This window comes from Canis aureus, chromosome 26, assembly GCF_053574225.1.
Source record: "Canis aureus isolate CA01 chromosome 26, VMU_Caureus_v.1.0, whole genome shotgun sequence".
Taxonomy (NCBI): Eukaryota; Metazoa; Chordata; class Mammalia; order Carnivora; family Canidae; genus Canis; species Canis aureus.
Genome location: NC_135636.1, coordinates 18866899 through 18891456, shown reverse-complemented (window position 1 = coordinate 18891456; position 24558 = coordinate 18866899). Strand labels below are relative to the sequence as shown.

Genomic DNA, 24558 nt, shown 5'->3' with positions numbered 1-24558 from the left:
GCACAGAGCCAGTTCTCAGAAAGCAGAGGTTCTTCCTGGACATGTAGTGTTAAGTAGAGAAAACCATAGCCAGGCCCCAAATCTCTCTTTAGTTGTAGGAAGGGGATAATTATACATATTGATGCATATGTGTGTATATATATATATGTATATATATATATATATACATATATATATATATATACATATATATGCCAGTTTTGTGGGAGTCTGACAATAGTAGTATATTATTAACAAAGACACATAATATTAATCATTTTACCTCCTGGACCCTAAGGAGAGGAAGTGTAAAAGAAAACAGTAAATGTTGAAAGGACAGAATTATAGTAAGAGTAATGGTCTTTTGGGAATAGCTGGAAAAGCAGAATGCTACAGGGAGGGGTCTGTAGTGTGGAAGAGTGGGAGACGCCAAGGGAAACTGAGCACAATGGAAAGACATTCACATATTTGCCATATTAAACACAGGGATGCTGTCCTTTTTAAAACACATATTCTCTGTGATTCTAAGGAAACATTGTTTTCATTAGTTGCATGCAAAACCATGTTTTAAAAGATATACTTGGATTTCATAATAAGGCATTTGTTTCTTATGAAACAAAACTTAGCTTGTGGGGTGCCTGGGTGGCTCAGTTGGTTAAGCATCTGCCTTTGGTTCAGGTCAGGATCCCAGAGTCCTGGGACCCAGCCTGGTATTAGGCTTCCTGCTCAGTGGGGAGCCTGTTCCTCCCCCTGCTCATGCTCTCTCTCTCTCTCTCTTTCTCTCTCACTTTCTTTCTCACAAATAAATAAAATCTTTAAAAAACAAAAATTTAAAAAACCTCAAACTTAGCTTGTTAAGTACGAAAAGTATATAGTCCTGAAAGTATTTCCAATAGGACAGCCCATGGCTTAAACATGATGTTTCATTATTGTCACCAAGGTCAGGATCCATGTAGCTTTAAAACTTTAAAGATTTCATTCACATCAATTTCTGAGTACTTATTTTGTGCAGAGTCTGGGTTTCCAAAAAAATAATTATTAAGAAAAGGAGATTGCAGTGGTGGTATTCTTTTAGGGAGCCATAATAAAGTATGTACACATAAAGGTAAATATCTATAATATCTTTTACAAAAGCCAGTTAAAGGGCCAGGCTTAGAGTTATCTCGGCAGTCAAAGAAGAGAATTACCAAAGGCTGGTTTAGAAAGGAAAAGGGCATGGACAAGCAGGGACCCAGTTCCCACTCCCTTGTCAGAAACAGTTAAAGTAGCCCAGTGTAATGGAACTTTCTGTAATCATGGGAATGTTCTATATTATACTGTCTTCCATTCAAATGGAAATATCATCAAGGTGGAAAAAAATTAATAAGACAAAGCAAGTGTGGACAGTTCAGAGAGCAAAATACTGCCTAGATTATTGGGTATGATGAATGCTAGCCAGGAAAGGAAATTTGGAGCTGGAACATAACAACATAGTGGGGATAGAAGGCCAGTTAGGGCTTTAGTACATACAAGAAGAAAAAATATGTGGGATGGAGTGGAAGAACTAAGGAGAGACTTAGGGCAGGGAGGGAATTCTACATCTAGACCAGAGTTAGCAAAAATGTGCATCAGAATCCTGTTAACACAAAGTCATGAGATACATTGTAACAGGAGCAATTCACGGGATCCCTGGGTGGCGCAGCAGTTTGGCGCCTGCCTTTGGCCCAGGGCGCTATCCTGGAGACCCGGGATCGAATCCCACGTCGGGCTCGCGGTGCATGGAGCCTGCTTCTCCCTCTGACTGTGTCTCTGCCTCTCTCTCTCTCTCTCTCTCTCTGACTATCATAAATAAATAAAAATTAAAAAAAAAACAGGAGCAATTCACAAATCTCTATGACTCACTTGATGTGGAAAGTACACAAGAAGGAAATCAAATATAATGTCCACTTTTGAACTAAATGGTGATAATTAGTGGGAAAATACAATGACTTATCTTCTGTGCAAGACAAATCCTAAACTTGCTTGTAGAAATGTTGAGATGCTGGTGAGCCATTCTCAGGTAGAGTTAGTCAGAAGTAGTGCATGATGCTGAAATGAATTGAAGCCCCTAAAAGAGTTGAAGTGACTGTGGTGTTTGCTGGAGATATACCATAAATTCAGAAAAGAGAGCTTCGTGTGAGAGTGTTGGCAACTGGCACAATGTCAGGAAGATAGGATAAAGTCATGATCCCCAGCTGTGTGCAAAGTCACCCTGAGGCACCATGTTGAACTCACAGAGGCATGATAAGATAAGATATTTTACATTTTTTAAGGAAACAGCAACATCTGTTGGACACTGTGCAGACTACTACTATTAAGTTTGGACCTAACTATTTCATGAATAAATAAAGCTGTCTTTTTATTTCTTTTAGCTTAAGAGTACCATGAAAAAAGATCCTAAGGACAATGTGAACTAAGAAACTTTATGAATCTCTGGATAATAAAAGTTAAGTCTGAGAAATGGCCAATAAGTCTAGGAACAAAAAAAGTTTTTGTAATCTTAAAGCAAAATCAGGGGAATTCCAGTGGTTGAAGTGGAAGTGACATGATGGAGCTGAAGAATATCAGGCTGGGGCATCCAAGCTTTGGAAGCTGCAATTGGTCTTCTTCCATTTTAGGGTTAGAAATGAAAGAAAGGCCCAAGATGGAACAAAAGTTTAGGATTCTGGGAGGGTAAGGAAAACAGAGATGGGTTTTTATGCAAAAGAAATGTGACCATGAGGCACCTGGGTGGCTCAGTGGTTGGGCATCTGCCTTTGGCTCAGGGTGTGATCCCAGGGTCCTGGGATGGAGTCGTATATCAGGCTTCCCACAGAGAGCCTGCTTCTCCCTCTGCTTATGTTTCTTTCCCTCTCTGGGCATCCCTCATGAGTAAATAAATAAAATCTTTTTTTTTTTTTTTTTTTTTAAAAAAAAAAAAAGGGAATGTGTCCAGGGCAGAAAAAAAGTTTGAGAGAAGAAAATGAAATGGTAGATCAAGTCCTGCCACAGGTAGGAAAAGATAAGATAGAAAACAAGGGCAAGAACTTTCCTCTTGGACGGAAGGGTAAGGAAACCAACTTAGGGACCTACAAAGTGGTCTAATAGGACTTGTGTGTATGTTTTTCCTTTCAGCTTTCACGACCACCCCAGGAAGGAAATGTTATCCTTGTGTCAGAGGTGAAGACGCTGAGTTTGAGGTAGTGAAGAGAATGTAGATAAAATGTCAAAGATCTTTTGAGACAGAAAAGAGGGACTCTGAGGGAATGTCTTAGTCCATTTGGGCTGCTATAACAAATTCTCATAGATTAAGTGTTTTAAACAACAGACATTTATGTCTCACAGTTCTGAAGGCTGGAAGTCTAAAATTAAGGTGCTCTGCTGTCTGGTGAAAGCCCACTTCCAGATTCATAGATGGCTATCTTCTCATTATGTCTTCACATGGCTGAAGGGGCAGTCGTGCTCTGTGGGATATCTTTTATAAGAGCATGAATGAGGGCTTAAACTTTGTGACCTAATCACCGCCTCACAAAGCTCCACCTCCTAATACCATTACAGTAGGGGTTAGGATATCAATATATGGATTCTGGGGGGACATAAACATTTGGCCCATAACAGAGAGCTTCTTTTAAATTTTCTCTGTCTTTCTCAGTGATCTAGACAGTGCCTCTCAAACTGTAACATGATACAAATCTCCTGAGAATCCTGTTAAAAATGCAGATTTTGATTTAGTTGATCTGGGGTAAGGCCCGAGAATTTGATTTCTGTTGTGTTGCCAGGCAATGCAAGTGCTGCTGGTCCAAGATAGTTATGCTCCATTTTGAGTAACAAGATCTAAAAGCCAAGTCATTGGCTCAGAGTTTGTAGAAGAGCACTAGGTATTTAGAGTATTTGATAAATATTTGTTGGATTGTGGCTAAATTGAATAGTTTAAATAAAGGTGTTTGTTCTGGGATCAAAGGAGGTGGGAAGTCTTCCAGAGTAAAGAGCAAATGTAGACGGTCTGAAGGAGAGACAGTGAGGAAGGCCAGGGGATGCAGCAGGTAGGGAACTTCTGTGAGACTCTGAGGAAGTGTAGTGCTTCCAATTGTATAGGGGGTGACAACAAATCAAAATAAATGTCAGAATTGGATGGGGAGAAGGGTTGTGGGACTCAAACTCAGGGGTTTCCATGACTGGATGGCGAGGTAGCTGAGGATGAAGACAGCTGAGGGAGGAAAGCAAGAAATGTAAGCAGATGGTGGCATGATCAAGAAAATAAGGGAATATTCTGGAGTCAGGTGAATGACACAGATGACAAAGTGGAAACAAGTATGAAGGCCGTTGAATTAAAAAACATTGCTAGAAGATTTAGCAGTGGTCTGTAAAATGGGGACAGGCCCACAGAGACTCCTGGCGAAGGATCCAAATCACCAGAGATTTTGAATACTGATTTCCAGGCCCACCCCTTAGACATTTAGAGTCCATAGGCCTAGGAACAGGCCCCGCAATCCACATTTTTAGGAAGTTGCCCAGGAGTGGATCTCATGTTGCAGCAAAGGTTGGAGGATAACCCTCTTAACTCCTTGGGGTTAGTGAGAGAGAAGAAAGATCTTGTGGGGAAAGAAAGGTGCTGGGTGCACGCCCTCAGCTAGAATAGAGTTTGCAGGAATATCAAGGAAATTCCCAGAGGTTTTGCACATTGGAATTTTATGTCTAGACAGCTTGATAAATGGCACTATGAAGCTGTAATATTTCATGATTTCTGTAATTGTGATGGTCATGATCAAGCAATGTCTTTTGAATGATCAAATAGGTTTTCTGCTGGCCCACATCCCAGTTAATATTTGTTCAGATTTAATTCACTTCACAGATGAATGCATCAAATTTCACACTAACGTTAGGCTAATGTGCCATCTTTATTATAATTCTCTAAGAAAATATCTCCCTTAACTTTTTATTCTCTTATGTAAGAAGGGTTTTTCTGTGTTTTTTTTTTTTTTAAGAAAAAAAATTCTAAAATCAAAATGAAAAGAGCATGGGGAAGTGGTAAAGGCTACAAGCCACAGAACCTAATTTGCTGGGTTTGAAACCAGCTCTGCCACTTACCTGTGAGTGTGAGCCCAGAACTTAAGCCACAAGTGTCAGTGTCTTCATGTGTAAAATGAAGAGAAAAACACAACCTCAAAAAAAAAAAAAAAAAAAAAAAAACACAACCTCATAGTGCAGCTCTTATAACCGGATGAATTGAATACACTTAAAAATCTTCAAACTGTGCCAGCCATATGTAAATGATCAAAGCAAATTTGCTGGGACTGAGTAGATTGCTTTATCCCTGTTGCAGCAATCACTTATATGAAACTGTGTCAACCTACCCTGCTGTATCTGAGAATCTCTATCACTGGCGAACATCAGTGGTAGGATTTCAGAGGAAGCCCACACCATCTCCTTGGGGCTCCAGTCAGACAGGTGGAGTCCAGTTGCCACCACTGCCTGAGTAATGGCAGAAGGTTCTCTAGGTTCTTCATGTGAAAAAGAGAAAGAGATGCGATTGGAGGAGAAAATGACCCTTGGGTAATTGATATACATTTATTGAGCATCTACTGAATATGAGGAATGATGCAGAGGCCTAGGATATGCAAACACAAACACAGTCTCTGATCTCAGGAAGCTTGGTTTAATAAGAAAATAGATGCAAGACAGTAAAATAATTGCTTTTATGGCATGTGTTAAAATCCAATGGTACCATACCATAGAAGAGAATTTCTGATGGTCTTTGGAAGGGACCCACATAGGGACACAAACATCAATTTCTAAGATGAGCAACTCATGGCCCTTGAAGCAATTAAACAATGAATTAAGTGGAAATCAAGAATTACAATTCACAGTTGATTATAATTTACATTCATGTTATTTTGAGCTTCACTGTATCTTCAAGAGACAAAGGCATTTGATAATCCCATTTATAACTGAGAAAATGTAGCACTCTTGACCAAAATCATATTTTTGAGGTCTTAGATAGAGTGGGGACTGGAACCTGAGCCTACTCTGTTCGTTCTCTTTGCACTGAGCCAAGCTGCAGTAACCAGGACAATAATCTAAGGAATTCTGTTTAATTAAAAAAGACGTAGGGTTGCCTGGGTGGGTCAGTGGTTTGGCTCAGGTCATGATCCCCAGGTCCTGGGATCATGTCTTGCCTCAGACTCCCTGCAGGGAATCTGCTTCTCCCTCTGCCTATGTCTCTGCCTCTCTCTCTGGGTCTTCCATGAATAAATAAGTAAAACCTTTAAAAAATTTAAAAAGAGATATGAGGATTACTTTCTTTTTTTTTTTTTTTTTTGAGGATTACTTTCATATTACAACCTAGATAATGGTTTTTAAATTATGTCCCCATTGCCTGTTAGATGCGCAATTTTAACTATTGTTAAACATCAATCAGAGATTTTCTAACTCCAGACACTGCTGTCTGGGGGATCCAGGGAGCAGGTGCTTTGTTTATGATCGCGTAAAACAGCAAACACATTTTCTTTCCCCAGCTTATTCAAAAATTGACGGATGTTGCTGAAGAATGTCAGAACAATCAGTTGAAGAAGCTCAAAGAAATCTGTGAGAAGTAAGCCTGCGTTCTCTTTACATTGGGCTTGTGTCTATACATGTATTGCACACAAACTGCCATTTCATTTGCCTTTTTTTCTTCTACTTCCATTTTGACTTCAGAGAGAAGAAGGAATTAAAGAAGAAAATGGATAAAAAAAGGCAGGAGAAGATAACAGAAGCTAAATCCAAAGACAAAAGTCAAATGGAAGAGTAAGGAGAAAGAATCCCTTCTCCCCTAAGTTTCACCTGGGGACTATTTTATTCTGTTTAGAATAAGAGCTTCTTAACCACATAAAGATCCATCTGTGAAATTTGTCCTCTAATTAACCTTTCAAAATATCCCTTTTGTAAAGTTTTTGTTGTTGTTGTTGTTGTTGTTGTTGTTGTTTTAAACATGGAAAAGGATGAAGGCACACCTAAGGATCTTTCAGATAAAGACTGAGTAAAGAGTTTCCTTTAGGAAAAAATCAAATCCTCAGTTGCCATACTGTGAGGCAACTTTCCCAGCATTTAGTAAAGACAGAGTTTGCTTGCCCTTGGGCGGAACTGACTTTTGTCCAGAGCTAGCAGACTGTACCTTTCTTGCAGTAGCAATGAGAATGTTGAAAGTTCTGTAAAGTTTCATCTGGAAGTCTGAAGTGCACCTATTTGTTGATGCTGGATGAGTTCATATAATGATCTAGTTGTCATTTGCTCTTAGGGAAAAGACAGAGATGATCCGGTCATATATCCAGGAGGTGGTGCAGTACATCAAGAGGGTATGTCAGTTAATCTCTCTCTGCTTTGCAAACCATGTCTCGATGTTTGGCAAACACAATGTGAGCCTCTGAAGGGAAATGCCATGCCTTGCTGTATCTGCTTATCACCAGTACCCAGAAGAGCTGCTTTACAGAGCAGGCCTTTTGTAATCAATGTTTTTGCAAGTTTAATTGTAAATTTACATATAAATATAAGGCTCATCAAAAATAGATGTCAAGAATCCTTTCCAAAGTCAGGAGCCCAGAAACATAAGGTTAATAGGAGATCCCCCAAAAGAACCTGTCATTGTCATCAGTGATAAGGAAGATGGCAACCTTCAAAGGCACTTCTTCATATTAGTTTTATTTTGTTTTTGAAATTGACATTACAGAAATTTTCAAACATTAACAAAAATCTAAGAATAGCATAATCTATAGATCACCCACCTCCACTCTGTTTACCCATCACCCAGGACTGACTCCAACAGTCTCCTACACTTGTAAGGGCAGTTCTTGATCACGATATGAAAGAAACCAATGTATGCCATAGATCTGAAAAGCTTTCAATTTTTCTGAAAACATTCACTTGAATGTTTAGATGAAAATGACTTTCTTTGTAACTTTCTTATAGTTAGAAGAGGCACAAAGTAAACGGCAAGAAAAACTTGTAGAGAAACACAAGGAGATACGTCAGCAGATCCTGGATGAAAAGCCCAAGGTAAACTGAACCAAATAATACACAATAACTTCATTTTCTTTCCATTCGATTAGAATAAGACCTCTGTAGGTCATGTACCTTACACACAGTCTCAGATCCATTCTTACATGTAAAACTCCTGTATCTTCCTCAACTATGGTAAAAATCTTACTAGCACTATTCAGTACACATTTATCATCAACTGGTGAGATTTACAAATTACAGATCCTCGGAACCCAGCTCCTGACATTTTGATTATAGTTAGTCTGAGGGATGTTTCAGGTATCTTTGAAGTACCTTCCCTCTCTCCCTGCTAGAATAGGGATAATTAGAAGAATTAGCCAAGCCTCTTCAGATCTGATAAAATATTGTAATGGCAGACGCTGTCCAGCAGAGGATGTCCTGTACCAAAATCACCCAGGTTTTTAGCCAACAAAATGATCTCATAAACCAAAACAAACAAACAAACAAAACAAAACAAGAAACAAACCTTATTTTCCCCAATAGTAATAGTTTATTGTGACTCCTCTTTAAAATGACCTTATCCTTATTGTTTGGTCAAAATCAATTGTTCGTGAATACTAACTTTAAACAAACTAATCATCTGTAAATCAAAGACTATTAGGTTGGCAAACAGCATCTTAATTTTAGATTATTCCATACATTTTGATTCATCAGTGAATATTTGCGAAAAATGAGTTTTTCAGTTTTATTATTATTCTATGTGAGGCTTAAAAGCTCTACTCTAAAAGGTATTGCTATTCTATACAAGTACTCTTTGAACCTGCAAAGCTCAAAATTGTTATTTTCATTTCCTTGTATAGTCCATTCATCAATTTACTTCTTATAGAATTTTTTGTGGCTAATTCTAAATATATTTTTGTAGTTATTTCCAATCTTGTCCTTTTTTATTTATTAGGCAGGAAATACATTTAATATTTTTGACTCCTAAAGCTTTTAGGCCTGGCAACATAGATGAAGCAGTAATGAAAATCTGAGAATTAATAATTACTTAAATATGCTGCTAATTTTTATGCTCTTCATGTAAACCTACAATTTAAATATTCTTAGCCATCATCTTGGGTTGATTATGCATTAGCGATAGGTTTTAAGATTATTTCAGAAATTGCTATACTTTCCATTTAGGATTGATCTTTCAAAATGTGTGGAGCAAAAGATTCAGGTCCAACTGGAATTTAAGAAACACATTTAAAAAAAAAAAAGAAACACATTAATACCTTAATAATCAGCCCCAAATCATATAGTCAAATATGTACATTTTCAATCCATGCTGTTTGAATTCACATGTCATTACTTTGTACATTAACATAATATACCTTGGTTAGGATTGATATCTTATTAGCCATCTTTGGGGTTGTGTGTTTTTTTTTAAATCTCTCTTATGAGATATTGTTGTTCTCAAGAGTTTTATTTTGCTTTGTTTTTGTTCTAAAAATGTCGACTACTTGTCTCGATATAATGCAATCACAAATGTGTCCCAATTATGTAACTCAATATAAAAAACCCTACAAAGATTCTGTTACTGAGCTAGGTTGTCATAACTAAAGTCAGTTTTGGTAGGTGTTAAGCACCTTTAAATTTCTTCACTGCATATAACTACACATTAGAAGAATAACTGTTGGACAACTGATCAGTCAGGGTGCATTCTGCAGCAGTTTGGCAGAAAACCCAATTATAACTGGCTTACACAATAATAAACTTAGCAAGTCAAATTACTGGAAGTTCAGCCATGTTGCAGTTTTAGGATTGGTTAATCTAATAGCTCAGCAACCTCATCGAGAATCCAAGTATTTTCAGAATTTCCACCATGCCATCTCACTTTGTTGCCTTTCGTGCCTGTACTATAAACCCACAGTCACAAGATGGCTGCCATAGCACCATGCATCACATTACATAAAATCATTCAAAGGCAAAAAAGGTAATGACTTCATTTTATAACCCTTTATTTATAGGATTAAGGAAAAATCCTTCCTGAATCTTCTCAATACCAATTTCCTCATTGGCTAGGATTGTGCCATATACCCATTCCTAAACCAGTCACTGGCAGGAGAGTGTCATTTGCATGATTGACTTAGTGCAATTCAGGCTCACTCAAAGGAGTGGAGGGAGTCTAGCTTCTCCTCAGCTTCATGTCAACAGGCACCTTATCAAAGAAATAGAAATAGCAATTAGGTAGGTAATTAACAGTGTGTGCCACTACCATATTTATCGCAATTTCCCATTTCTTCTTTCTTTTGGCCTCTTAACAAGAGATCTGAAGTATTTCTATGAATTTTTAGTAATTTTTTTGCCTTCATTTTTGTTTTGTTTTGTTTGCAAAATGCTGAGCCTGTCTGCACATGATCAGTTTAGTCCAAAAATAGCTAATAATCAAAATCAAATGGTATTATGGATTGAATTGTGTCCTCCCAAAATTCACATGTTGAAGCCCTAATCCCCAAAGTGATGATATATGGAGAAGGGGCATTTGAGAGGTATTATGTTTATTTATTTTTATATTTTTATTTTCGTTGATGTATAATTAATATCCAATGTTATATTAGTTTCAGGTGTACAATATAGTGATTTAATAATTTACACTTACTTAGTGCTCATCATGGTAAATGTACTCTCTTAATCCCCTTCACATATTTCTTCAACCCTCCACCCACCTCCCTTCTGGCAACTCTCAGTTTGTTCTCTGTATTTAAATTCTGATTTTTGTCTCGTTTTTATTTGTTTTCTTAAATTCTACATATGAGTGAAATTATATAGTAATAGTTTTTCTCTGTCTTATTTCACTTATCATAATACCCCCTAACTTCTTCCATGTTGTTGCAAATGGCAAGCTCTCATTCTTTTTTATGGCTGAATAATGATCCATTGTATAAATATACTTTTTTTTTTTAACTTTTTTATCCGTTCATCTATGGATAGACACTTGGGTTGCTTCCATATCTTGGCTATTTTAAGTAATGCTGCAGTAAACATAGGGGTGCATGTATTTTTTCAAGTTAGTGTTTTTGTTTACTTTGGATGTAAAAGTAGTGGATGTACTTGAGCCTCCATACTATTTTCCATAGTGGCTGTACCAATTTGCATTCCCACCAACATTGCGTAAAGGTTCCTTTTTCTCCACAACCTCATCAGCATTTATTTCTATTGCCTTTATTTTTTTTACTGTAAATAGAAACTACAGTGATATCTCTCTGCTTTTCCTCCATGTTGCCCTTATGATCATCTTGTCTCTGGATTTAAAGATTGCCCTTGGAGATTTTTGGCTTCATGTTAAACTAAGGCATTTATTAAGAGGTGTTCTTCAGGGCTTAAAAATTTTGTGGTTTGGAACCATGACTTTAGTAATAACATAAGAAATTATGACTGTTAATATTGTAGGACACAGTGGCTAATCAAAGGAAATGTCTGTGATAAGAAGGGGCAATAATAAACAGTGAAGTGAAAAGGATCAAGTGCAGGTCATGTGGAGAAAGAACAAAGCACAGAATAGCAAATATAGGCAAGTGAAAGTCCAGGCCAGCATAGCATTCATCCATGCTCCTGTGATTGCTGGATGTGGACCAGAAATAGGATAGCACTGGCTTTGAAATAATCCCTCTTCATATCCAGTATCAGAATGGCCTTTGAAGCTCGACATAGATTGAGGGAAATTAACAGAAGCACATGAGAAAATGCTCCACATCACTAGCCATCAGGGAAATACAAATCAAAACCACAATGAGATACCACCTCACACCAGTGAGAATGGGGGAAATTAACAAGGCAGGAAACCACAAATGTTGGAGAGGATGCGGAGAAAGGGGAACCCTCCTGCACTGTTGGTGGGAATGTGAACTGGTGCAGCCACTCTGGAAAACTGTGTGGAGGTTCCTCAAAGAGTTAAAAATAGACCTGCCCTACGACCCAGCAATTGCACTGCTGGGGATTTACCCCAAAGATACAGATGCAGTGAAACGCGGGATACCTGCACCCCGATGTTTATAGCAGCAATGTCCACAATAGCCAAACTGTGGAAGGAGCCTCGGCGTCCATCGAAAGATGAATGGATAAAGAAGATGTGGTTTATCTATACAATGGAATATTACTCAGCCATTAGAAATGACAAATACCCACCCTTTGCTTCAACGTGGATGGAACTGGAGGGTATTATGCTGAGTGAAGTAAGTCAATCACAGAAGGACAAACATTATATGGTCTCATTCATTTGGGGAATATAAATAATAGTGAAAAGGAATAAAGGGGAAAGGAGAAAAAATGAGTGGGAAATATCAGAAAGGGAGACAGAACATGAAAGACTCCTAAATCTGGGAAATGAACTAGGGGTGGTAGAAGGGGAGGTAGGCAGGGGTGGGGGTGACTGGGTGATGGGCACTGAGGGGGGCACTTGACGGCATGAGCACTGGGTGTTATTCTATATGTTGGCAAATTGAACGCCAATAAAAAATAAATTTATATAAAAAAAGAAAGAACAATAACTCAAGGAAATGAAACCAACCAGTAGTATTTATAAAAGAGGTTTAACTGAGTCAGTTCCATTCAGTTAGAAAGGTGAGAGGGTAGAATGATTTTATGACATCTAGAAATTTATGTGCTGTTCTATCATTGAATGTTGGACAAAAAATTGAGTTGACTCTATAGTAGGTAATATTAAAGGTAATTTCAACCTTTCTATGAAGAGGAAATCATGACAAACTGTCAGAGTTAACTGAGGGGACTACCGTTCCTTTTTCAAGTATTTTAAGATGCAGTAAGTAGTTTTCTACCTAGAAACCAATAATGGCTTATCTTTTGCTTATAGCAAAAATACACACTACATGGCATCATATTTCTTCCATTTGTCAGTTTCTTTCACCATAATGTCCAATATAATCATTTAGTTTCTCTTCATCCACTTTTTCTAACTAGTGTAATAATGTGCTTAATGTTCCTAACCTCCTCCAAAACAGGGAGGAAGCTATTTTTACATTCGTATATTCTCCTGGCATTACTATTTTGGGCTGTTCGGAACCACAATTATAAGCTGCGTAATTTTCCAAGCCTTTGATAACCAAACAACTCCTTTAAAATTGAACAAGTATTTTTTTTTTAACAAAAGAAATTTGAAAAGCCAATTGCTGAGAGAAAACAGTTCCTCAATGGCAAGGAGTTCTGGTGGATGTAGAGCAAGCTACAAATGAAGATTAATCCAAAGTGTAACCTATGTAACCTTCTAACCTTTTAGTCAACCATGGGCTTATGATCTGTAAGTATCCACTCAAGTTCCTAAAATTGTTACCATCCTCCAACAGAACAGTCAGAGGACAATTTGCTTCTATCAAAACCATTTCATTTCCACACTAGGATCAAGAACTTCCATCCCACTGGCACATATTTGGTAGGAAACCACATTTGGCCAGTAACAGTGTGAAAGTTTATTTGAGAATGTCCAACATTGTGACATGCACCAAGTGTTTTTCTTATATAGAGTATATTTTCCCACTAAAAAAGAGATCAATGAGTCTATTCCTTTTGTATGTAATTTTTGAGCGCATTGAGGAAAATGGAAGTAGGTGATTCCTATACACAACTAGTACAATAGATAAATATTTTGGCCTTCATTTTAATGTAAAGTTACACTGTGCAGTCTTATACATAAAGCCTTCTGAAATTCTTAAGTTACAAACATCAGGAGACATCTTTGAAAGAGAATACTCAGTTCTTTTTCAGTAAAGTTCTAAATTCTGAAGAAATGTTCAGTTCGTGTATCCTAGCAGTGAAATATTTTATTCAGTTCCTGAGTGTATACTATTTTTAGCTTTGTTCAAGATGTGTGTTTTTATGAAGTCTATAGCTGCAGAGTTCTTAAGATGGATGCAATAAACCCCACCAATTATATCAGTGACATAATTGGTTTCCTTGGGGTTTCCATCTGGGTTTGCCAAAGCCAATAGGAAAAGGGTATATGTGTATGAAGGGTGATAGAAGCAACTCCCAACCCAACTTCCAGTGGAGAGAAATGATACCATCTATGGTTACATTCAACTCTAAACTGATTCATTATAAAAAGGACATTCTGCCTTTCTCCTGAACACTTCAAAAAGATTTATTTTAATATGTTGAAGCATTGTTAATTAGGAGTTGCCCCAAATATGCTGCAAATATTCCACTGTATATTGATCACTTTGCAGCTACTGGCTCTGACTACAAGAAGAATCATCTTTGAGGGGACTTTTTAATGAACCATCTCCATAACCTCATAAAACAGTCAATAAATGTGAAATTTACTTTTTCTCTGACACTTAATTTGTCTTTGATGCTTCTTAGAACACAGGTTTTCTGTTTTAAATTGAGCTCATCAATAAGAGAGAATTCCAGGAAGCTTTAGGGCATTTTAATTTATAGCAAAAGAACATTTCATCATGTGGTCTACTGGCTCTTTTTTTTTTCCATCTATCAGGGGAATATAGACTGATATTCCTCATTTCCTCTGACATCTTTAGAATGAACAGGATGAGGAACTCATCCTTCTGGGTGAAGTCTTGCCAGACCTACACTGGGCCCTGAGATAGAACTCTCAATGTAGTGATTTCGGTCCTGCCTTCACAGTGTGAAGGAGAGAGAGAGATTAGGGGATTTAGGCTTCTTCCTTGCCTGATCCTTTGTAACTTAGTGGGGAAATGTGGATTCTCCCTGCTATCACCCTGTGGACCTTCTCATAGAAGCCAGACCACAGAGTGCAAACTGGCTGCCTATTGACTATGTTTTGCTCATTGTCAAGTCTTGGTAGGTCCACCCAATGGTTTGTGTTTTGTTTTTTTCTGTGGAAGAAATTTCTTTTTCATTTGTATCAATGTAAATAACTGCCTTTTAAAAAAATGTAGTTATTCATTATTTTCTTGAATGTAAAGCTTAGATACATTGACTTTCCTGGGCAATACTAGAACAGTAGGATAGTTTTGACTCTGTCTCCTCCTGATTTATTCTTAAAATTTTAAAATAATTCTATATACATTTCTAAACAAATAAGACATCCTTATTCTATGTTATACAGTCAGTGTTCATTTAGATTTATCTACATATTCACCAGATTTTTTGTTTAGCATTCTATCTTGTGCCTCCAACTGTCCATTTGGGACTGTTATCTTCTCCATCCTTTAGAATTTCCTTTATACAGCCTACCAATGACAAACTCTGGAGGTTTTGGTTTTCTTTTCATTTTTGTCTGAAAACGTCTTTATTTTACCTTCATTCTGGAAGGATACTTTCACTGGGTATAAAATTTTAGGCTGACCATTATTGTCTTTTAGCACACTGAAGATAAAATTCACCTGCCATCTGGATTCTCTTATTATTGGGAAGCTGTTAGTCTTAGTGTAATTCTTTTGAAAATAGCTTGCACTTTTCCTCCTTTTCTTGCATTTAGGAATTTTGTGTGTGTGTGTGTTCTCCGGAGGTTTTCTAAAATGTATCTAAATACATTTTTGAGGTGGCTAGATGGATAACTTTCCTCAATAGAAACTCACCAAAAATGGCTTCCATTACATTATTTACATGTAAAATAAAATGGATCTTACTCCATCAACTCAGTCTTGTAACTCTTTTCAGTATTTTCCATCTTTTCATTTCTCTGTGCTACCCTGAGGGCAATTTTTCTCTAACCCTTTTTCTAATTCACCAATTCTTTGTTTACCCTGCTCTTCTCCTTTTTTTCTGAGCTTTTAATTCTAGCTTTTCTATTCTATTTTATTCCATAGTGCTATTTGGTTTATTTTTAAATCTATAATCTATATGTCTAGCTTATTGCAGGGAAAGTTTCCTGTGAGATTCTTCATTCTGTACAGGCCACAGGCTTTGAGTTATAGCCCTACCCTACGGGGCTTTCAAAAGGTGAATTCAAAATTTCCAGCAGTAGCAAAATCCCCTCAGGGCAAAAGTGGATTCCCTGTCTAGGTTTGATGTCCCTGCAGTTTGGGCCTGATCATTCTTTAAATTTTTGTGGTTCTTAGGTTGTTTAAAGAAGATACTTTATTTATTTTTTAAGATTTTATTTGTTTATTCATGAGAGACACAGAAAGGCAGAGACATAAGCAGAAGGAGAAGCAGAATCCCCGTAGAAAGCCTGATGCGAGACTTGATCCCAGGACCCTGGATCACAGCCTGAGCCAAAGGCTGATGCTCAACCATTGAGCCACCCCGGTGCCCCAAGAAGATAGTTTTAATATTAAATCCAGCTTTCTTGGTTGTTTTCAATGAGAAGGATAACCCAAGTAACCTAACCAGAGATAGAAAATACCCACATGGCATTTCTAAAATGTTTGAATTCATTAACATCTATATTGGTTGAAGTTCACCAGAAAAATAGAACCTGTAGAAAATTGAGTATTTACCACAGAACTGCACACACATACACCTGGCCTAGGCTTCTAAGTCAGAACAACTAAAGATCCAAAGAGAATGGAAAACTATTCCAGACCCCATTCGATAGATCTGCAAAAGTGTATGTGTTACAGATGGCCACTGCCTCCCTTTCAACCATCCAACATTCAGGAGAGTCTCCCCTGTAACTCACATTACTGTAAAAATAAAGAAAAGGAACTCTAGGAAATGTAGTTCAGCCTAAGTAAGTCAGCACATTACAAAACTCTCATGCTATTACTTAATACTTGGAAATTTTCTTATTAAAAAATGAATTTCTCTTTACAGATTCAACTATATGGGGCACCTGGCTGGCTCAGTGGAGCACATACCTGCTGTTCCCAGGGCTATGAGTTCAAGCCCCAAACTGGGTGTAGAAATTACTTAGGAATAAAATCTGAAAAAAAGATTGTGATTACAGACAGCCAATATGTAAACAAATCTTTAGGGCAGAGAAGAGGCTCCCCTTAGGCCTGCGTGACATTCTCCAGGCTGCCTCATGGATTTCTGTTATCTATTAGCTCCCATAAGGCAACTGGGTTTGAGATTTAACCAAATTTGGAATGGAAATTCACATAGTTGTCATTGATTCCTCCCCCTTTTCTCGGCCCCCTTAACTTTTTTTCCTCGTCCTTTACCCCTACTTTCTTTCCTAAGGATGAGGAAATGTGAAGTACAGTGATGGGTATATAATTTGGAGGAGAAGGGATCCAAAGAGAACTTGCCAGAGCAGAGTGCGTATGTGTTGATGATGTTGAGATTCTTCCCACGAGAATTGAGTTTAACATCAGGAATAGGATGAGATGGACTTTAATCCCATTGACTTTAATCTGCCCACTTTCCATAACACAAAAGTCTTCATGCAACTATGGATCCCCCAGAAAACCTTTTGGGTTAACTTCTACTCTGTGTGCCTGCCATTTTGCATGATTTGTGTGAATTTTGCCAATACTAATTAGATGTTTTATTCCAAATGTATTTCTAGTTTGTTTCTAAAGCCCTGCTTTGGTATAACTAGAATAATAAAAATAGTCAACACCCACTCCCTAAATTCTTTTTAAAGCAAAGAATGTAAATATTTCATTACCTCAGGAACCACTACCTGATTCTACCATGGCCCTCAACATTTTCAGGGGAAGGATGGCAAATTCAAATCAAGAGAAATATGGGCCTGTAGAATATCAAACAAGGAATTTTCCTGGTGCTTTGAAACATTTGATGAAGCAGCATATGGAGACCAGATAAAAAGCTATTTCAAAGGAAAAAATGCATGACCACTGAGCAGAAAAATGCTAAAGAAAATTTCAGTTTAAATTAGGAAAGCAGTTTCTAAGAGCAGGAGTCACATTCTCCGTTTCCCATGTATTCTGCCTAAGGCCAAATTAACAAATAACAAATCTTCCACGTGGAGTCCTAGTAATGCATTTTCTATCAACAAACATCAATCGATACAAATCTTCCACATTTATTATAATCATTTGCTGAGGACAATCTTTGAATTTAACAAGGAGATCTTTGACTTTGTAGGTGAAACCAACACTCAAGTAGTATTTCCATATTTCAAAGAGTTTCACATTTCAAAGAGTTTTATCAATAGAGGTAGATTTAACTTTTGCTAATGTTTGTGATGGAATAATAAACAGTTCATGACATTTCTGATAGTTTGCATGGATTCTCTCTCTACATACCCTCTGTGACCATCACACACACACTCACACAAAAACAACTTTATACAATTGGGGGTGTGCTTAACATGTTTAATTATTTTGGCATCAAAATGGATTTTGCCCTCTCAAATTATGCTAGCATATGGGAAATCCTGTGTAAGATAGTAGCCAGCAGCATGTATATGTTTTTGGTGACATGTAGAAACTAGGTTATATGTTGTCTTCTAGCTTTGGCTGGAAAGGATTTTTTTTTCCCTTTTCCTTTGATTCTTACATATTGTTTTTTAAAAATAGTTCTTAGATTTTAGGAAATACATAATAAGCTGTTGCAATTCTCATTTATTATTGGGACTTTGTTCTAGGTGGATTCAAAAACACTGCAGGACTTGCAAAATCATAAAACAGGACATCTTGATAATTGTTGAGGTACCAGTTGCAGTGTGACTGCCTTAGCCAAAGCCACCATCCTTTCTCAACTACATTTCTAAATAGCCCCCTAACTGGTCTTCCCACTTCCACATGTGCCCACTCACAATCTATTTCCAACAGGGCAGACAGAGTCATCTTTTAGAAGATAAATCAGCTCACTCCTCAGTTCAAGGCTCTTTCATGGCTTCCGTCTCTCTGAGAAGTAAGAATCTACAAGGTCCGACATAATCTGACTCCACTTTGCTGTATCCCCTCTTTGTTTCCTCATTGATCCACTCTCTGCTTCAGCCATCCTGGGTTCCTTGCTAGGACCCAACAAGTGAGGCCAGTGCCATCTTGGACTCTTGTATGGAGTATTTCCTCTGCTCAGAATGTTCATTTATTCTCTCAAGGATCTGCTTGGGCAACTCCATCCTGTTGTTCAGGTCTTTGCTCAAAGCTTTCTTTATGGGGCACCTACCTGGGTGGCTCAGTCAGTTAAGCATCTGCCTTCAGCTTAGGACATGATCCCAGGGATCAAGCCATGCATTAGGATCCCTGTTCAGCAGGAAGCCTGCTTCTCCTTCTCCCTCTGCACCTCCTCCTGCTTGTGCCCTCTCACTCTCCCTCCTCTCTCCTTCTTGTTCACAAATAAACAATAAAATTTTTTTAAAAAAACTTTCTTTTCAAAGAGGCTTTCCATGACCACTTAAATGTACACCCTTTCCACCACTTCCCCATCCCTGGCATCTCCTCTTCCTTTTATTCAGCTCTACTTTCTGTTTTTCGTAGTATTTATCACCTTCTCTCATTAGATCATTTACTTCTTTCTCAGATGTGCTGTCCAGTGTTATCCCTCCCTAGGGAAATGTAAGTTGCATTTTCACTGGAGGGTTGGGTTTTGACTGTTTTGCTTACTGATGCTCTTGAGTTCTAGGCACCCAAGAACAATGAGAGGCACATAGTTGGTGCTCAATAAATTTTTTTTAAACAAATGAGTTATGTAGAGGGCTAACAAAACTCACCTTATGCATTTAAAAAATAGTTTTCTCTCTTTGAGAGAGAAAAGTATAGCCATTAAGCCCAGACTCACTGGGCTGTGTTGTTCAGTTGCTGTCAGGGATTCAATACAATCTTTTTTCAAGCTTCTTGACAGTAGTAGGATTTTGTAGAGATTTTCTCGAAACTACTAGTTATAATCGTATGTAACATCTGATTCCTACAGAGGGCAGGCAAGAACCAAGGAGAATTCAGTTGCCAATCCCATTGCATTTGTGGTTGGAAGTGTTGGAATAGACAAAGGAGATAGAGATTTTAAATCTCCATTCTAGAAGGTACTCCAGGAGAGCTCCCAGACAAATAATTTGAAACAACCAATGATTAGAACTCAATTTCAATGCCACAAAAATGACAGCCTCCCTTTTTTTCCCACACAGGGGGACGGTTCCTCCTCATTCTTGTCGGAAACTTGCCATGAGGATCCCTCTGTTTCCCCCAACATTACTCCCCCCAACCCTCAAGCTCTCAAGTGGTGACCACCGTCCTTCCGGCCAGGTAGGACTGGATGGGAGGGGTCGCTTTTGAGAGAGTGGTGGCATGTGGCCATCAGATTTATAGGCATCATTGACTTGCTTCTTTGTTTTTCATACTGCCCTGTCCCCCACCAGCCTTTCTCTACATTCCCATTCTTTTCCTGCCATAGTTTTCAGCTACACCCATGATGCACCCTCATCTTTACCCATATTCCCTGGTATTTACTTTTTCCAGCATTGTTCTCTCTGTTCTTGACATTAAATTCCATTCTTCCCTCTTATCTTCTTCTTTCTTCATTTTATTTCTCTATTTGCAAAACTGGCTTCCTTTTAGAACTTGATCTTTCTCTCTTACACTCACATTGTTATTTCTGCTTTTGAGACATTTTTACGTTCCTACTTCTTGCAGCACTAGTTGCCCACAGTCTTACTATCATATTAAACTCTAGTGGGATTAAGTTATCTCTCAGCAAGTCCTCCTGACCCACTCCATTCAACTTACTACACCCTTCCTTTTAAAAATCCAGCAAAAGTCATTGTATTCCCACATGATATTTTGAATTAAGGGGATAGCTCATGATTTCCTGATTCTCTAGTATCAAGAGCTTTTGAAAATAACCTCACTAATAGGAATGCTTGGGCCAGGGGCTGCTGGTTGGAGCAAAATGAAGCTCAGATGTTAGAGAGGACTTTAACTTACTAGAGGAAATGCATCATGAAATCTACTATATTCCTTTTGCTAATAAGAAAACTGGCCCAAGTTATTCCAGTGCATATGCATTTCAGGGAAAAAAGATGTTATTGTGATTATAAAGAAAGCAAAATACATTTATTCTGACGTATTGAAAGTAGATTTCTACAGTGAGGCTCATGTTTTTGTCTTCAAGCACTTGTTGATATATGAAGCCATATGGTTTAGAAACATGTCAAAGAATTAGTGAAAACAACTTTTTTGGGGAAAGAAAAGGTATAATTTCTTTCTCTTCCTCTACATCAATCACCACATGCAGTGATGCTCTAGCTCAGCACTTTTCAAGCTTTAATGAGTGTATGAATTACCTAGAGATCCTATTAAAATGCATTCTGATTCAGAAGGTCTGGATGGGACCGGAGATCTGCATTTCTTTTTTTTTTTTTTTTTAAGATTTTATTTATTCATGAGAGACAGAGAGAGAGAGAGAGAGAGAGAGAGAGAGGCAGAGACACAGGCAGAAAGAGAAGCAGGCTCCATGCAGGGAGCCCAATGAGGGACTCAATCCCAGATCTCCAGGATCATGCCCTGGGCCAAAGGCAGGCATTTAACTGCTAAGCCACCCAGGGATCCCCAGAGATCTGCATTTCTAACTGGCTTCCAGGGGATACCCTTGCTGCCACATTTCCATGGACCACATTTGACAAGCAAGGATCTAGTACATTCCTACCTCTTGGTCCTAGCACCTGGAAGGAAGAGCTTAAAGCTGCTTTCCTCAAGTTTTATTGTATTTTAAAATTTTGGCCTAATCACGAGCTTGACTCTCTGATATCTTTTTATTTATTACTGTGGACTCTGCCACTAGAGAAAGGCAGAAAATGCCGTTTGAGAGCAAAGCTACAGCCTGGCTATGAATTCCATCAGTGTCTTCCCAATAGTGATAATCTTGTTTCCGTGGTGACCTTGTAGTAAAGCCCACATGGGAAGGTGGAACAGGGGAAGGGTGAGTGATATTGATTCCTCTAGGAAGGAATCAGGGAGACCTTGACAATCACTTCTTCATTTGGCTATAAATGTTTAGGGTATCTTTTAAGTCATCAGTTATAAGCATCATTGGATTTTTTTAATGCTCTTGTTACTGTCCTGGTGTTTTTGAGTGTTATTATGAAACATTTAATGCCACAGATAGAATATTGAATTCTCCCTGAGGAGGTGAATGACAATGAAGTTCAGAATATGTGACTTGGGTTTTGTTTTTTAAAACAAATGCAAGAGATACCTAAGTATCACATTTTGGTTCCTGTGCTCTATCAGGCTTATAATGACTGGTTCACCAGTTGTTTTTCCTTTAGAAGGTCAACTGAGTTTCCTGCTAGCAAAAATATTTGTTTTCAAGAGATAAGTATTCCCATAATACCTGGACATTAAGAAAATCTTTAATCACATAGTTACTTTTGTCCCTTTAGCTTTTCACATATAAAAGGCAATATAAAAATAAACCAATTTCATATGTTCCATGAGAAAATAGATTTCATTGCTAAAACAGAACAAAAAATTACATTGTTTTGTACCTGAAAAAGAACAAAAAGGCCTTTTCTACTAGTATATGAAAAGTACATTTTTGTGCCTCATTTAATATTTCCTCCAAATGTTTCACTCACCTCATACATTTCCACTGATAGATTACAGCTGAACAGAAAATAAATGAATAACAAGTAATAGTACATAAAGCCATTGCTCATTTGCTAGAAAAGAGTGATTTTTTTCCTCTAAGATTGATCCTCAGAATACTCATCACATAAGTTCTTGAAATTTCACATTTTAAAATTTGTGAATGCAAACCTTCAATGATGAAAGGTGTATTTCTTGTTATCCGCTAGAGATTAATAAATGGAGGTTAAAAAGGTGGGTCATATTTTTAACTGTAGTAACTTCTAAATACAAATCACTATATAGCAAGATTCCAAATAAACAAAAAAGGATGTTTGCTCATTCTGGGTATACATGAACCCTTTGCATAAAGACAAATATAAAAGGATATGTGTGTGTGTATATATATATACACACACACGCCCCTCAATGTCTATAAAAATGCCAGTGATATAGCATTGAAAAATTATTAATTTATGTCAAGAATTTATTAAGTGCCTTCTTTATTCTGGGCTGTGCCAATTTTAATTTCAATAGGAAGCACAGAAGAGCAAAAAACACAGGTCCTACCTGTTCTTAAATAATAAAGAGCAATTGAAGGCCATAGGGGAGCATTAAAAAGGCTTTTTCCCCCTGACAAATAAATAATAACAAAACAACTAGCATTTATCAAGCACTTACTATGTTGCCAAGCACCTTCAGAGCATATCACATGTGGTATGCTCCTAGTCTCACCATTGCAAAGCAGAGGAAACTAATATTCAAAAAAGTTAATAGACTTTCCCAAGATCATACAAAGAATGTCCAACCTTAGAGACTGCATGCTATGTATTACGCCCTTCAGCTTTCTTAGTAAATATCTGAAGCCATGATTTTTTTATAAATTTATTTTTTATTGGTGTTCAATTTGCCAACATATAGAATAACACCCAGTGCTCATCCCGTCAAGTGCCCCCCTCAGTGCCCATCACCCAGTCACCCCCACCCCCCGCCCACCTCCCCTTCCACCACCCCTAGTTCGTTTCCCAGAGTTAGGAGTCTTCATGTTCTTTCTCCCTTTCTGATATTTCCCACTCATTTTTTCTCCTTTCCCCTTTATTCTCTTTCACTATTGTTTATATTCCCCAAATGAATGAGACCATATAATGTTTGTCCTTCTCCGATTGACTTATTTCACTCAGCATAATACCCTCCAGGTCCATCCACATCGAAGCAAATGGTGGGTATTTGTCGTTTCTAATGTTAAGCCATGATTTTGTGATCTAGATGTCAGGGGTGTAATATCTCTTGCTCACATTTCATGGACAGGCAAGCAATAAAGGTGTACCATCTGTGCCCCCAGTATACACATCTGTAAAATGGGGAGACTACCTAGCTGGCTCTCTGTCAAGGGAAAGAAATCTCTCTGAGTGGCTGAAAGGAATAGACACATTCATGACACCAAACGCTGTTTCCTTCCTGGTGGTACACTCCAGGCTTCATACGTTTTCAACCGAATCTGGCCAGGAATTTAGCCCCCAAACTGATCACAACAGCAAGAGTAATTAAATCTCATAACAAGGATGTTTGAGTTTCTCAAAATCACTTGTTTTTAAACTAGTGTCTTAGAAAAGAACATCCCACAGGATTAGATGTTAGAACACTTCCAGCCCTGTGAAACACAGGGCTCCACCTCCAGGGGGTCACCATTGACAGCAGCTCCCAGGCCATGGGAGAGAGGCAGGAAAGGTGTTTTCTGTGCTCATCATATCCAGCGGGCAAGCCATGCCAAGCATAGTGGAGACTGAGACAAGTGCCACCTGTACAAGTGGGTTAAAAGGATTTTGACACATCCATCTCTGTCCACGGCTGCTAAGGCTCACTGTTCTTCTCTTTAAAGCATGAGGATTGAGGACGGAGACCCTCGTCCCCTCCCAACTCTGACTCTCCTCCATCCTCTCCCCTTTCCTCTCTACTCCATCCAGCTTATGCATGTTGGGGCTGAGTTCAAACCAGAGACTAAATCGCTTTGCTTCCCTGGAGATCTTGCCATTCTCTTCTCTCTGCATGCTCCCCCTCTAGAACACCCTCACTAACCACAACCTCCTTCTCCCACTTGAAAAGTTATGTCCTGAATTATACAAGATAGAAGTTAGGGTACACATTGGGCTTTGCACGAGGGCCAAGCAGTTGTTTTCATGGTTTTCATTTATTCACTAAAATAATAAGTACT

At 38.1% G+C, this 24558-nt stretch overlaps 1 protein-coding gene across 2 annotated transcripts in view; it reads left to right on the top strand.

Annotated features, from left to right (window-relative positions):
* PLCB1 (phospholipase C beta 1) overlaps positions 1 to 24558 on the top strand; it is a 673888-nt gene that overhangs the window by 579656 nt on the left and 69674 nt on the right. The window contains exons 28-32 of one of the 2 annotated variants that reach the window (XM_077872244.1): positions 6492 to 6568; positions 6673 to 6762; positions 7253 to 7310; positions 7921 to 8007; positions 19910 to 20027. In XM_077872244.1, coding sequence (XP_077728370.1) covers positions 6492 to 6568; positions 6673 to 6762; positions 7253 to 7310; positions 7921 to 8007; positions 19910 to 20008 — 411 coding nt within the window. In that variant the 3' untranslated portion in view covers positions 20009 to 20027. The remainder of the gene's footprint in view (positions 1 to 6491; positions 6569 to 6672; positions 6763 to 7252; positions 7311 to 7920; positions 8008 to 19909; positions 20028 to 24558) is intronic. The other variant, XM_077872243.1, reaches the window with a different exon arrangement.